Here is a 15069-nt window from a genome sequence, read left to right on the forward strand (position 1 = left end):
TCTTCTGGCTCTGCAGGCTCCAGTCACTCTTGTGGTGCTTATGTGGTGCAGGCAAAACATGCATATGCATAAAATAGAAACAGTTTTTAAAAAACAAAGACATTATTAATATTTTAAAGAAGAAATGCTAATAGTGGGAGCATGGATTAGAAGGGTGTTATATTTTCTTTTCTGTCACTCATTTTGTTTTTCTTATCTGTCGTATGTGTGCACATGTGTGCGTGAGCATGCACGTGTCATGAGGCACACGTGTGCCATGTTGTTGAGGAGCTGCACTTCTTCCTATTGCTGTTCTGATGATCCAACTTTGTATGTGGGTTCCGAGATTGAGCTCAGGCCATCAGGCCTGTGCATTGAGGCACCTTTACCCACTAAGCTAGCTTCTTGGTCCTTGCTATGTAGCCAAGGCTGGTCTTGAACTCCTGATCCTCCTGCCTCTGCCTCCGAAGTGATGAGAGCACAGGCACGGGCTACTGTGACTGATGACTTCCCTTACATTTTTTTTAAATCAAAATTTCATTATAAAGACTTTGCAAATGAAAACTTATTGCCCAAATTTTCTATGGCAGCAGGGTGTCCTGGGCAGGGGGAAAACCAAGTACCATTTTCCTGATTTCAGGTGACAGCAAATGGCAGCCTTATTTGGGAGTTGAGGTTGGATGCTTGCACGATTGCTCGCTGCACATTTGTAGTTTGGTCCTTGTTGCTGTTGTTTAATCTGCTGCACCAGATGTCTCTTCCCAATCTGATATGACCAGACACACTTCTGTGAACTAATCATTTTATCTTAGGCTTACAATTCTATGTGACATTTGTGTCCTTAAACTGAGTTTCGTCTGGAGAACATGGCTTCTTCCTGTTGGGCACAGGAAGGACTTCTCTTTGTTCCTTTTTGGCTGATGAACAGGAAGGTATTTCTGCCCTCATTGTTAGTTTAGCTTTTTTTCTTAATTCAACACATAACAGAGATTCATCCCAATATCTTTTAGTGATGTACAGTATTGTGCTTTGAAAAACCGATCCCATTCTACGTGGCTAAAATTAACAAGCGCTAGCCAACATCATTTGTGAAACTGGTTTAGGACCTTGTGCGGGTTTTTAATGCATCCTGACTCTGACAGCTCAGCTGATTGAAAGTTTTATCTGGAGCTGTCACTACCACAACAGAGCCCTCGGTGATGGACCACAGTTGTCCCCATGCATGGCTTTATGTTTAGACTGGCTCAGGACAGCTGTGGCAGTGATCCTGGCTCCTTGGATCCGGAATTCTCTGGACTTGAGGTTGTTATGTATTCATTTGTCAATACTGATTTTGCAGAGCAGGCTCTTGGCAGTGCACCACCAATGTCTTGTGTATCTGATGCAAAACTAGAGGTTCGATCAATGAACTTTCTGGCCCATCTTGTGGTACAAGGTTCCCTTGCTGTCTCTGGATACGTTAGCATAGTGGGACTGAGCAGCTATGGGGGCTCTGAGCTTCTTTTCTTAGGTCCTCACATCCAGTGAATGGAGCTTGGCATGAACCTCCCCCTACCCCCCTTCCCAGCAGCTGCCATATTTTCTCTCCTTAAGAACTCAGGGTGAGCCGGGCGGTGGTGGCGCACGCCTTTAATCCCAGCACTCGGGAGGCAGAGGCAGGCAGATCTCTGTGAGTTCGAGGCCAGCCTGGTCTACAAGAGCTAGTTCCAGGACAGGCTCTAAAAAAAAAAAAAAAAAAAAAAGCTGCAGAGAAACCCTGTCTCGAAAAACCAAAAAAAAAAAAAAAAAGAACTCAGGGTGACTGCCTGGGAAACTCAGAGTCTAGTGTATTATGTTTTCTCTGTTGTTGCTATGGTTTCCTTTAGGGTAGGATTGCTAGATACAAAACAAGATGCCCAGACTAGTTTATATTACAGATATCACAACACTTTATCCCTAGGTCCTTCTGTATGCCTTTGTTAAGACTAAATCATTTTCTGCCTGCTCTTCTAGAGGACCTGGATTTGATTCCTAGTATCCACATGGTGGCTCACAGCCATCTGTAACTACAGTCTCACTGAATCAAATGTCCTTGTCTGACCTTCTTGGGTACCAGGCATGTATGTATAATAAAATAGATATACATGTCGGCAAAACACCAAAACAAATACAATTTTTAAAAATTAAAAAAAAGCACTTAAAAGATTAAATTATTTTCTGTGTAGCTCATGTAATATCTGGGGCATAATTATACTTAAGAAATTGTTTGTATGAAATTCAATTGCATTTGCTAAATCTGGTCATTCTGCCAGACTGTGAGGAAGAAAAACACAGACTTTGCCACATTGCAGCCCAGGGCTCGTCCAGGCTTGATTTAATGTATTGACTTGGTGCTTGGGAACATCTGTGCAACCGTCTCCTTATCTACAAACTGTAGTTTCTTTTCATTTCTTTTTTTGGTGCTTGGCTCTGACACAAATTGGAAAACTGGAAATTCTTATCTCAGGAGCAATGCATCCCCTGACACAGCCCCAGACTCTGGCAGGGACACGGTAGTACGCAGCTGGCAGTGGTGGCAGTAGTGACTGTCTTGTGAGCTGAACTCAGGAAAGGATAAAAATAAAGATGAAACCATTTCAGAAATGCTGGCAGCTGTGTTTACAACTTCCCTCTGCTCTCTTATCCCCCGCTCTCTCTCTCTCTCTCTCTCTCTCTCTCTCTCTCTCTCTCTCTCTCTCTCTCTCTCTCTCTCTCACACACACACACACACACACACACACACACATAAGGCCCAGCGTCTCTTCTGAGATTGACAAACATGCAGAGGAAAGATGCATGAACGGTACAGAAAAGGGGGGAAAATTTGAATGTAGTAAGAGGAGACAGGACAATGAGTTTGGATGGCATGGATTCTTCTCTGTTCTAGCCAAGATAGAGAAGTACCGTGGGGTCAGGCTGACCACGGGGAGAATACTAGCGTGTACCAGAGTCTACTACCAACTGTGGCCCAAGTAAGGATCACTCTGACAAGGACCGTTTCAATAGTTAACTGTGAGTGTTATCATTTGCCTTGTTTAAGGAGGCAAGGCTTCTAAACGTTTATTTTTATCTGGTACGTCAGAGAGACATGTTTATAGATGGCCCAAGTAGGCTGGCTTCCACCCTTTCTGGATGGAGTTCTGCCCCCTTTCTTTCTGGAAATCCCTCCCCCCTTTTCTTTGCGCCTTGGGTTGCCTGAGTGGCATAAAACCAAGCAAGATAAACCCAGCTGCTTACCCATCTGTTCAGCTATCACTTGTGGAGCTCCGGGGTTTGTAATTTGTAGATGAACTTCATTAACAGATAAATGAGATACCAGGTCCTTTCTCCCTCTTATTCTCTGCACACCTTGGTGATGAGCTGTAGCTGGCCCCCAGGTGAGGCCCATTCCTAGGCACCCCACTTTCCCCAGCATCCTGTCCTCTAGTCTTGTCCACTCCTCCTAGAAGAGCAAACTCTTTGCCTAGCCCTTGAGATTCCGCAAGCATTGCTGTTAGCTTTTGCCCTTTGCAGTAGTCTTTACAGTAACGCTTTAAAGTAGCCTGTCCTGACCTGAGCCGGACTGGTGTTTCCACCCCCACTCCAACCCTCGAGGATCCCTTGCTGGGAATTGAACTTAAGGCCTTCCACATATTAGGCAAGGCAAGGCAAAAGCTGCCATCGGGCTATATTCCCAAGCCCAGATTTATCTGTTTTGTAGGTCTGTGTTTATGCATAGTTTGTCTACATGTGTATGTGTATCGTGTGTGCATATGGGCTGTTGCCCACAAAAGCCAGAAGAGTTCTGGGATCTGGAATTACAGACAATTGTGAGCTTCCATGTGGCTGCTGGAACCAGAACCTGGGTCGTTGGACCTGAACCTGGGTCCTTTGGAAGAGCAACAAGTGTGCTTAACCACTGAGCCATGTTTCCGGCTTCTCCACCCCTTTTCATTTAACCCTCTTGACCAATGTGCTGTTCTGCCTATGTTGAACTGACATGCAAAAGGGGTGCATTCCTGTACTGTTTGTGTTTGTTTTGCTTTCCGCTTTGAGATAGCGTTTCACTCTGTAGCCCAGACCAGCCTCAAACTTGTGACAATCTTTCTGTCTCACCCACCCCCGCAGTTGGCTTACAGATGTGGGCCACCACACACAGATGCAGCTCTTCCTGTTTTCGTTTTTTTTTTTTTTTTTAAATAAGATTAACTAATTTATTTTTATTTTGTGTGTGGAGTGTGTGTGTATGTGTGTATATGTGTGCGTGTGTGTATGTGTGTGTGTATGTGTGTGCGTGTGTGTATGTGTGTGTGTGTGCGCGCACGCACATGCACCTGCAGAAGTTACAGCAGGACAAAGAGGCTACCAGGTGACCTTTGTTTCCGCGGGACGGGGTCTCTCACTGAGCCTGAAGCTCACCATTTCACCCGGCTAGCTCCTAGGATCAGACTGTCAGTGCTGCGGTAAGGGGCACGTGCAGCCACGCCTGTGTTTTCTCCCGTGTGAGACGTGGGGATTGGAAGCCGGTCCTCACACTTGCACAAGCCCTGTTAGACACTGAACTATCTCAGCAGACTCTCTTCCTCTATTCTTGGAAAAGGAGAGTTGCATTGCCGAGGTCAGCTGACCCATACCCAGAAGCAGCCATTCCAGCCCCCACTCACACTGGGCTGTAAGCAGAAAGGAAAACCTGGTTAACCCTCCAGTGGAGTTTATCTTGCAGCCTGGAACTTGAACTTGTTCCTCTGACCTTCAGGATACAGCAAGCATTTGGTAAATTCAACTTCTTCACTAAACAAGCAGAGGATACAGTTCAGGCTGCTTGCTAAGGTCACCACTAGTGGCTGGCTGTGTCACAACTGGGGTTCTCTCTTTATCTGCTTTCCCCAAGGTCTTTCTGCGCCCAGTCAAAGGATCACACCCCACCTTCTCTCTCCATGTTTAAAGCAAAGTCAGTGGAAGCTAGTCTCAAAATTCTCTAGTGTTATATTGAACCAACGTTTCTCCAGGAAGTGTGTTGTTCTAGGGGTCATAGGAAGTGCAAAAGAACAAACACACCTACTGTTTTTTGGAGACAGACTTCCAAAAATGTACATGAAAGATGTATTAGAAGAGATGCTCTTTTAATTCAAATGTGTGCTGAGCTGAAATGGAAGAGAGGGGGAGAAGTTACTGAGCCCCAGATCCAGGTCTGACATCAGTGGAGAAAGGCTTTTACCCTTCAGCTGTCCGAGCACACCTGGTCTGGCTTTCTTCTCAAGCTCTGAGTTTCCTGTCCTGTCTGCCCTTGGCTAGTTTAAGCTTGAGTTTAGAACATAAAGATAGACCTTGGCCAGTCCTGAAATCCCAGGACTTGAGAAACTAAAGCCAGTTTGGACTGACTCAAGGCTAGCCTGGGTAGCTTAGTGTGTCAAGATAACAATAATTAAGAGGTTTTTTTCTTAAAGGCTGGAGATATATATAGCTTAGTGGTAGAATGTTTACCCAGTATCCTTTGCTGAATTCAATTCCCAATACCTCATGGAAAGAAAAAATAAATAAATAAATCCCAAAGCTCTTAAATACCTGCTGCCTTCTTCGTGGGTAAAGCTGACCAAGTTCCTGCCTGGGGAGGGGAATGGTGGAGGATGTGGGAACAAATGAGAAGTCGCAACAAGCAGTCTTCGACTGGACCTTGGGGGTGTCGTATAGTTGGTTTTTGAATGTTTCTTTTCCATCAATCTGGTCTCGGCTCACTGACTTAGCAAGGTACTGGATAGAAAGGATGGTTGAAGATTCTTTCATAGTGCTTTGTGTGTCTTAGAGGATATCTTATTTATGCCTGAGAAACCAAAGGTCACTGATTCTCATCATGTGGATAGTAGTAATCTCTGCAGGTTCCTCTGTGCACTGCAAGAAGCTTCTCTGACTACAGCTGATAGCAGCGTTATTTTCTAGGCACGGACAGAATTATTTAGAGGCCAGTTGGACTAGCATATCACGCCCATGAGCTAAAAACCAACAGTAGCTTTGGCAATAGGACCTGTGACCTGCCAGCATGAGCTTTTGACAGATTCTCCTGTGCCAGATATGAATTCCCGCCTCACCGCCAATCAGAAGTGGTTGGTTACTCCCACAACAGACTTCCCACTATTGCCGGTCAATAGCATAGCATTCTGGGGCCACAGCTGAGGAAGACCTCTCATTGAGGGTAATTCTTCCTCCTAAGTCTTCATTGCAGCTTCTGGCACCATCAGAGCTAGCTAGCAGGGAGCAAGCTTCCAGCTAAGTTCCATCTTGATTTCTTCATCCTGTGACCAAAGCATCCATTATCATTAAGTTCTGGTGGGCAACCAAGGGCAGTGGCAATTATTTGTGTTGCCCTGGGAGCCTCAAAGGCCTCCTTGACCAACAACTCATAGGGAGGTGGCCCACCCCTGGCACTGGGGTTTTCATTTAGTAACCTATGGCTTCTGGGAGCAGCTTCATCTATGCACTCGGGGTACTTCCTTTGCTAGTGCTTTGTTCTTATAAGGACACTGGTTATATTGGGTACCCACTTACATAACCTCATCTAACCTCAGTCACCTCCCTCAAAACCCTCTCTTCAAAGATGCTCACAAGCTGAGGTATTGGGGGCTAGGACTTAGAAATATGAATTTGGATATGAGGGATATTAGCCCCTGATACCTTGGTAAAAGTAGGAAGTCAAGGAAGGATTGTGGGGACAAAAAGATTGTCTACAATAGTCACTAGCCTCAGTTTGAGTTTGAGCCAGAGACAGCCGTCTCTACTTTATAGATTTAAGATGCATGCAAAAGCTCCTGATGGTGGAGTTGCTGGGCAGATGTGGTTCCATGTCAAATGGAAGGACCAAAGCTGAGGCTGACCTGTCTGTGTAATTCTTCATCTTAGGCCAGCTGGGAGTGTATTGAGCTTTTCAGTGACTTCTAAAACTCAGTGCTATCGGATCTTCAAAATACCTAAGCTCCACGATGCTCCCTTCCATGAGCCCTGTCTGCAATATCATTTTGTTAGGGCAAATATTTACTGAAGGCCTATGGCTTAACAGGGCCTAGTAGTGTGAGATATGGCCCTGTCTCAAGAGATTGCAAGTGGATGCTGAAGAATTAATTAAAATAACCAGGCAAGGAGGGCAGGCCATGACAATCACCTAGAATCTGCTTTTGCTACCAAGCATGGACTCCTGATTTGGGCCCATGAGATAACTAAAAGCACGCGGAAAGCCTGGCTGCTCTGCCCTCTTGTGCCGGCTTTTTCCTCAGATCAGACTCCTGCTGAGTCTGCACTGGACGTGATCATCCCTGAGGTGTGTCTGTCTGTCCTACCTAGCTCAACCCCCTCAAGGCTCACCTATCCAAAGATGAGAACCATTATATATGATGGTGTGGTTATATCTCAGAGTGGATCATTTGGTAGGAACTAGTTGATACTACAATAATTTATCAACATATTAAAGTACCTGGCAGGGTCAGACCTGAGACAAAGATGGGCAGAACCACGCTAATTCTCCCTCTGTTTTGGGAGAATTAGTCCTCCAAAACAGTTCACCAGGCGTGATGGTGCATGTCTGTAATCACCCAGGAGGTTGAGACAAGAGGACTGCTCAAAGGGCCAGCCAGGGCTACGACTTCAAAGTGAAACCCAAGTCAAACCCCACACTTGTAAAGATGAACTCAGAGTCAGCAGGCTCCTTTGAGTGTTCTTCTCAATACATCACTAACGCTTTCTCTGCTTTCCACGGTTACTCTTCTCTTTAATCCATGCATCGGGACAGGTTGCTGCCACGAGCTTCTTGTGGTTTCTGGAACCTGGGTTTCTGCTCCCAAACCCCAGTTACAGGACAGGGAACGAATGCCCCTCTTGTCTGCCCCATGCTCAGAAGCAGTAGCCTTACCTTGTTGTAAACGCGTTTTGTTTTGTTTCTCTTCCCAGAATATGGTGTTGAGAAATGGTACCGAGGTCTTTGACTCCTGGGAGAAACCCCCTCTGCCTGTGTACACTCAGTTCTATTTCTTCAATGTCACCAATCCAGAGGAGATCCTCCGAGGAGAAATCCCCATACTAGAAGAAGTGGGGCCGTACACCTACAGGTCAGTTCCTCCTCCACTGTTGAATCGTGCGGGGTCCTAGAGGCTATGCCAGCCTGGCCTTTCTAGGGCACGGGCTGGTGGGGCCGCGGCTTCGGTTCTGTTCTGTCTGTGGCATTGCTGGTGTCTGGGAAGATTCCTCCACAGAGCTCTGTGGGCAGGGCTGGATCCCAAATGTCCTACTCAGGAACACTGCCCGTCCTATCCTCCAGGACTGCCCTCCATCTCCGGCCTTTTAGGGCTTCTTCCAGTTTCCTTCCATAATACTTAGTTTTAAGTCAGTTTCTAGAATTTACTGTTGATCTGAGATATTTTTTCCTGTTTCTCATTCATTCAGTTTTTTTTCTGTTTCTCATTCATCCAATTTTTTTCCCTCTTTCTAATGAGACAAGATTTCTTGTAGCTCGGGATGGCTTTGAATTCAGTATGTCTCAAAGGATGACCTCAAACTTCTTGATCCTCCTGCCTCCTAAACTGGGATCATAGCCTTTATTTCATGTTGGATATGAACCCAGCACTCCTTACATACATTCTGCTGACTGAACTGTGTTCCCAGCCTTTCTTAGAGACAGAGTTTTACCATCTTGAAACTCATTTGGTAGCCTAGGCTGGCCTTGACTTGAACTGGTGACAGTCCTCTTGTGTCTGCCTTCCAAGTAGTAGGATTTCAGACAATTCCACTACTCCCAGTTCATCCATCTTCTTCTAAGCAGCACTTACCGTGTGTAAGAAATAATGGGTGGTAGCTGGGTTTGTGGCAGTAGCTGCCAGTTTCAAAGGCTAAGACGATTGAAGAATGGTATTATTTTTTATTACATTTATTTTGTGTGTGCATGCTCAGTTCATGGCTTATGTGTGGAGGTCAGAGGTCAATTTGTAGGAGTCAGTTCTTTCCTCCCATCGTGTGGGTCCCAAGGATCAAGTGAAGCCCAAAGTCTTGGCAGCAAGCACCTTTACCTGCTGAGCCATTTCCCCAGCCCTTGATCATGTGCTTTCAAAGTTGAGCGGGTGGCAGGTGAGGACTTGGGTCTTACAGTAAGGGTACTTTCGTGTTGCAATAGTCACCAAAGCTCCTTCTTCCCCTTCAGGAATCTTGCCAGTAAAGTTTTCCTTGGCCAAGCTTTAAAAAAACAAACAAACAAAAAAAAGAACAAAAGAACATTAATAGAGGAAGCAGACAATTGGTTCTTTTTTCAGGACTGCCAGCTGACTGACATGCTCACAGGTCTGTTGTAATCAATTGCCCCATGAATGAATGTTTGTTGGTTGAGTCATCTGTTATGAGTCAGTATTATTCCAGGTGCTGGGAATTTAAAGACCAAAACCTCAGACCCGCCTCAGGCAGCATGTTGTACCTCAACTCAGATGAGGGCGTGTGTCAAATCGTAAATCTGCAACTTTCTGTCTGGGTTTTTCTCTGTAAAATGGTGATCAAAATATTTCTAATTGACTGAGTTTTAATCTTATCATCTTACCAACTCCTCCTGTGCCCCACTTCTTCTCAAATTCATGTCCTCTTTAATTATTACTGTTACACACACACACACATACACACACGCACACAAATTTATAAATACAGCCAGCTGAGTTCACCTATGAGGGGCTCTTCCCTGGAAGACACTGACTTCCTTCTCTCTCAGCAGCCCGTTAATTACCCATAGGTCCTCATCTAATGTTGGGACCTTGTGAATTTTCTCCATCTATGCTGGTGTGTCAACTGGTGGTGCCATTTCATAGGTCTTGGTGAGATTTCAGGAGTTCAGTTCCCCTGTCATATCGAGAAGACACGAGCTTGCAGCAGAGGCCCTGGTCCCCTGGCTCTCAGACTTTCCACCCCCTCCTCTGCTACAGTTTCTGAGCCTTGGGTCGTAGGGTTTGTGCTGTCGATATCAGTTGTCCTGTGCTTTTTGATCAGTTGTGATTTTCTGTAATGGTCTCTGCTGTAAAAGGGAGCTTCTTTGAAGGACGAGAGCTACACTTACCTGTGGATAGAAAGGTAAGTGTTTGGGATGCAGTTAGGTATTGTGCTGGTTTAATTAAGTGTCAGTCATAGGTTCTCCTCTAGGGTCATTACCTTACCAGCTGCAGGCAGTGGGCTACATTTACCAGACGAAGACAGTGGGCTAGGTTGATCAGCCACATATAGTGGGCTAGGCTCACCAGCCTCCGGCAGCTGGCTAGGTTTACCAGCCGCAGGTTGTAGGCTAAAACTTCCTGTTGAACTTCCTCTTAAGTAAGTCCAAATGGCTTAAGAGGCTGTTGGTTACCCCAGGATATAAGTTCCACCTTTCAGAATCTCTTGCCATTCTTGTTATTGTTGTGGTCTGTAAGGCATCAGAGTTGCCAAGTAGGACTGTTGGTTGCCTTCCTCCCATGGCTGCTTGTATATCTCAACCTGATAATCTGTGAACCTGTCCTCAGGGAGAAGGCTTCCGGGTTGGTTCCAGCCTGATTTCTCCACACTGTTTGAAGTGTGTCGTGTCTTCGGCAATAGGGACTTAATCTCAGTCTCTGGGAGGCAGAACCCGCGGGCCATGGCAGTAACCTAGGTTATTTTGTGTTCCCTTGGACATCCTGACCAACAACTTGAAAGGAAGTTTTCTGTGCCTGGCGATGGGTTTTCATTAGGGGGAGCACTGTAGCACTGTCATCCCAGGAGACATAACTTCATCTCATACATATATATATACACACACACATATATAAACACACATTTATATACACATGAACATACACACGTACACATGTGTGATTGTAAGATGTAAAATAATGATTTCCTTTTCCCAAACATCCTTAGGGTTATATCTCCCTCCTTTTTGTCTGCCTCTGCATTGCCCTCCTTCTTCCCTCCACAGACAACTCTTCCCATGCTTCCTGTTTCTCCCTCCGTAGTGCACAGTTCACCCTCTGTATCCACGGGTTCCGGATTTATATCCATATCCACCTATCCACATAGCTAACCAACTCCACATTGGAAATGCTCGGGGAAAAGCTAGGCTCCTGCTGACAGGTGCTGTGTGGTTGGGCACACAGGAGTTGCGTCTGCTTTAAACACATACAGACTTCTCGTGTCGTTGCCTAAACAGACAAGCACAGAACCGCTGTCCACACAACATTTACATTGTAATAGGTAATTCCAATCTAGAAAGCACTGGAAGTACATGGGAAGAAGTTGGGAGTATAGTTCAGTGTTAGAGTGTTTGCCAAGTGTATTAAAAACTATGGAGTTTGATCCCCAGTATGGCAGACAGCAAACAAAAAAGCATGCAGGGAAATGTATGTCTTATCTGCCAACCCTGGACCCTTTTATTTAAAGGATTTGAACATCAGTATAAGGTCGGCCTAGACAACTCAGTGAGATTCTGTCTCAAAATAAAAAGCCAAAGATATTGAGGAGATAACTCAGCGGGACAGTGCTTTGCCTGCCATGCGCAAGTCCTGATGCTCGACACTGCCAGCAAGGAGCTGATGTGAGGCAGCGTGGAGAGGGTTAACTGTAGATGCCTATAGGCACTGTCAGGCACAGTACGTGAAGGACCCCTGAGATCACCTGGGAGACAGAGGCCGGAGGGTCAAGAGATGGAGGCCAACCTGGGCTATGTAGCAAGAGCATTTCAAAGAAACAGAAAATACAAAAATCAAAACAAACAGCAACAAAAACTCATGAAAACATAACAGCACCCAGAGAGCAGATGCTGTAGAGCTGGAATGTGCTGGTGCCTCCTACTGGTCACCTTCCCCTTGTAGGATCTGAGGAAACGCTGAAGGAAGACCCCAGACTCAAATGGTATGCAAGAACAAACAGCGTTTGTTATACCAGCAAGCATGTGGGGGTCCTTCTGTACAAAGTGGCGACAACCCGAGAGGTTTAAACACAATTAAGGGGAGTTTTGGGGACAGCCACACGATTGGTTAAACAAGCAGCAGCTACATTTGTATATTTCCGGTTGAGGTTTATTTAGTCTTGTCTTTTTTTTTTTGGACACATCTGCACAAGCTTGGCCGTGTTTCCGAAGGGGACTGCTGGGTTTGTCCTTGAGATGCTGGGAGGCCGACTTTGGCTCCTGCATTTGTTTTCTCCCTGGGCCCAGAATGTACGAGCCTTGTAGATAAGTGTTCTTTTGTTGCAAAAGACACCTGTTTGCCCTTCTCAGAGAACTGGAACCTAAGAGCAGCTGAGAAAGTGGGAGAGTTAATCCCTTTACACACACACACACACACACACACACACACACACACACACACACGTGTTTTCTCTATTGCCAGAGTGACTTTCCCTAGGGCATTATCAGCTGTTTCCTTCACTTCCCTGCTTGGGGTCTTAGTGACTCTCCCTGTGTTACCTTGATGTCTGTAGAGGTTTATTTTTATTTTTATTTTTGTTTTGGACACTCATGTTCTTTCAGCTTTAAAACAACCACTGTAGAGAAACAAGGTTTCTTTTGACTCAAACCTTGGGCGGTCTCTGAGAGGATTGCTTGGCCCCATTGCTTCTGGGCCTACGGTGACTGCAGCACAAGAGGAAGGGGCTGGGTCTCATTCTCTTCAAAGGCCGATGAGCCAGGATGACCTGCCTGCCTCCCCCTTGCCTTCCTGCTTAAAGTCTCCACCTTCTCCCAGTAGTGCCATTGTGGAGAAACCAGCCTTAATAGGCCTCCAGGGACACATAACCAAATCATAGCCTTGCTCTTAGCTTGGAAGTTTATATTCTGAGCCAGGTGTTTCAACACATGCCAGCAATCCCAGCACTAGGGAGACTCAGGCAGGAGACTTGCCACAAGTCCAGTCTGGATTACAGAGTGAGACCATCTCTCAAAAAAAAGAAAAAAGAAAAGAAAAGAAAAGAAAGAAAGAAAGGAAAAAGAAACTAAAAGAAAAGAAAGAAAAAAAGAAAAATATCTTATTCTCCAATTAGAGCTTCCTAATAAATTTATTATGAATCACACAAGTGACTTAAGCTTTTCCTAGTAGCTGCATCTAGCAAAGTAAAAAGAAACAGATAAAAATGTTCATATTTCATTTGCCACAATAGATCCCCAAATATATTTCAGCATTGAATGAAAAAAAAAAGAAATAAAAAGGAAAGGAAAGAGATGGCTGTCCCTAGTATAGTGGAAGAGAAAGTTTATTGTAGATGAAAGGCAGAGGCAGGGACATCTGGGAGAAGAGTCCAGACCAGACTGAGCCGGGCTGTGTGGGGAGGAGGGGGCAGAGAGAGAGGGGAAAGAGGAATATCAGATGCAGCAGCCAGGAGGCCAAAGCTACAAAAGGAGCAGGTAACCAAAATGTCTGGATTCTATAGGGAAGAGCCTCTGGGGAAAGGCAGCCCAGCCTCTGGGTTGGAGAGTTCTGGGTGGAGGAAGGGGTTTGCCAGCCAGACCCTGTAACAGATAGGCACTGAAGGATGCTGGGAGAACCTGGCGGCCATGCTGCTTTGATACGTTAAATAGGCACTATAGCCTCTGCCCTGGGTTTGAAACTTAACAAACATGATGTCTACATCCAGAATTATTGCCCTTCCATGTCTTCCTTTTTCATACCTAGTCTTTCAAATCCCATGTGCATTTTTGATTGATATATATTTCGTTTTTTTTTGTTTTTTGTTTTTTGTTTTTTTTTTGCCAGGGTGGGCAGGGTGCTGGTGTTTGAATCTAACAGGACTTTGGGCTTGCTATGTAAACACCCTACCTCTGGGCTGTAACTCCAGCCTCTATATGTTTCATTTAATCTAAGCAGTGTGTCCTAGATTGGCCCCTTGTCACTACCCCACCAGCTGGTAACTGAGTTTCAGCCTGCTAGGCAAATGCTTTGCCACCGAGATCCACCCCTTCCCCCTCTAACCACATTTTGAGTGTTTGCTGTTAGGACTGACAAGCAGGGCAAGTCTCAATAGATGTGGTCTACAGTTTTGGAATGCTAACTCATCAGTATGCAGTCCTCAGCCTGCTTGACATTGCTCAGTTAAAATGAACCTGAGGAGCAGCTGAGGGCCTTATACTGGGCCACATCACTAAATATAATTAACTATTCTTCCTATGCCTGAGCTAACAAAAGCTGAAAGATAAATGTCCCATCTTCCTGGCCCAGCACTAACAAAAGCTAGAAGGAAAAGTCAGGATGATAAGATGTGCCTATCTTCTACGATAACCAACTGTCTGAATCTTGGCCCACATGTAACTTTCTGCAAAATTACAGCTAACTGCAACGAAGCACAGTTGCTTCTTCATGTTGGACTGGGAAGTATAGCAAAATTCTCACACCCAAGGCAGTATTAGGAGATGTGGCTTTTTAGAGTTTGTGTGGCTTTGATGGAGGATGTGTCACTGTGAGGGCTGGCTTTAAGGTCTCCTATGCTCAAGCTACTTCCAGTGAGACAGACCACTTCCTGTTGCCTGTGAGTCAAGATATAAGGACTCTCAGCTCCTTCTCCAACACCCTGTCTGCCTGCATGCTGCCAAAACCTCTGATACCTTGATTGCATGTGTACCTTTATAAGAGTTGTCATGGTCATGGTGTCTCTTGACAGTGATAGAAACCCTGACTAAGACAAGCACAGAACATAATTTTCATGCTCTTCCCAATTAAGGCATTGATAAACAGACTTGCAACAGCTGGTTCTTTCCGGAACCACTCCCCACACCCCATTCAACCCTTTGCAAGGGGTGCTTTCCTTCCCTAATACTCTGGTTTCATGAGGTGCTCCCTCAGGCTGGATGCAGTGGTTCACCCTTGGAATGGCAGCACGTGGGAAACTGAGGCAGGAGGACGGCTGTAAGTTCAAGCTGTGATACATAGCGAGACCCTGTCTCAATCAAAATGATAGTCAACAAAAGGACTAAATAGATGTAAAACCACTGTTCAGTGTTGTTCACTCTATGTGCTATGGGAACTAGGCTGAAAATTTAAAAACATTTACACACAGACAGAGACAGACAGACAGACAGGGCCACGGGGACATCTGTGAGACAAGAATGCCAGGAATGCCCACTTTATTGTGCTTAGG

The 15069-nt window shown here is 45.4% G+C and overlaps 1 protein-coding gene across 1 annotated transcript in view; it reads left to right on the forward strand.

The window, feature by feature from the left end:
* Nucleotides 1–15069, forward strand: part of Scarb2 (scavenger receptor class B member 2) — a 50614-nt gene that overhangs the window by 12282 nt on the left and 23263 nt on the right. The window contains exon 2 of the mRNA XM_038349738.1: nucleotides 7912–8069. Within this exon, the coding sequence (XP_038205666.1) occupies nucleotides 7912–8069 (158 nt within the window). The remainder of the gene's footprint in view (nucleotides 1–7911; nucleotides 8070–15069) is intronic.

Source organism: Arvicola amphibius, chromosome 1 (genome assembly GCF_903992535.2).
Source record: "Arvicola amphibius chromosome 1, mArvAmp1.2, whole genome shotgun sequence".
Taxonomy (NCBI): domain Eukaryota; kingdom Metazoa; phylum Chordata; class Mammalia; order Rodentia; family Cricetidae; genus Arvicola; species Arvicola amphibius.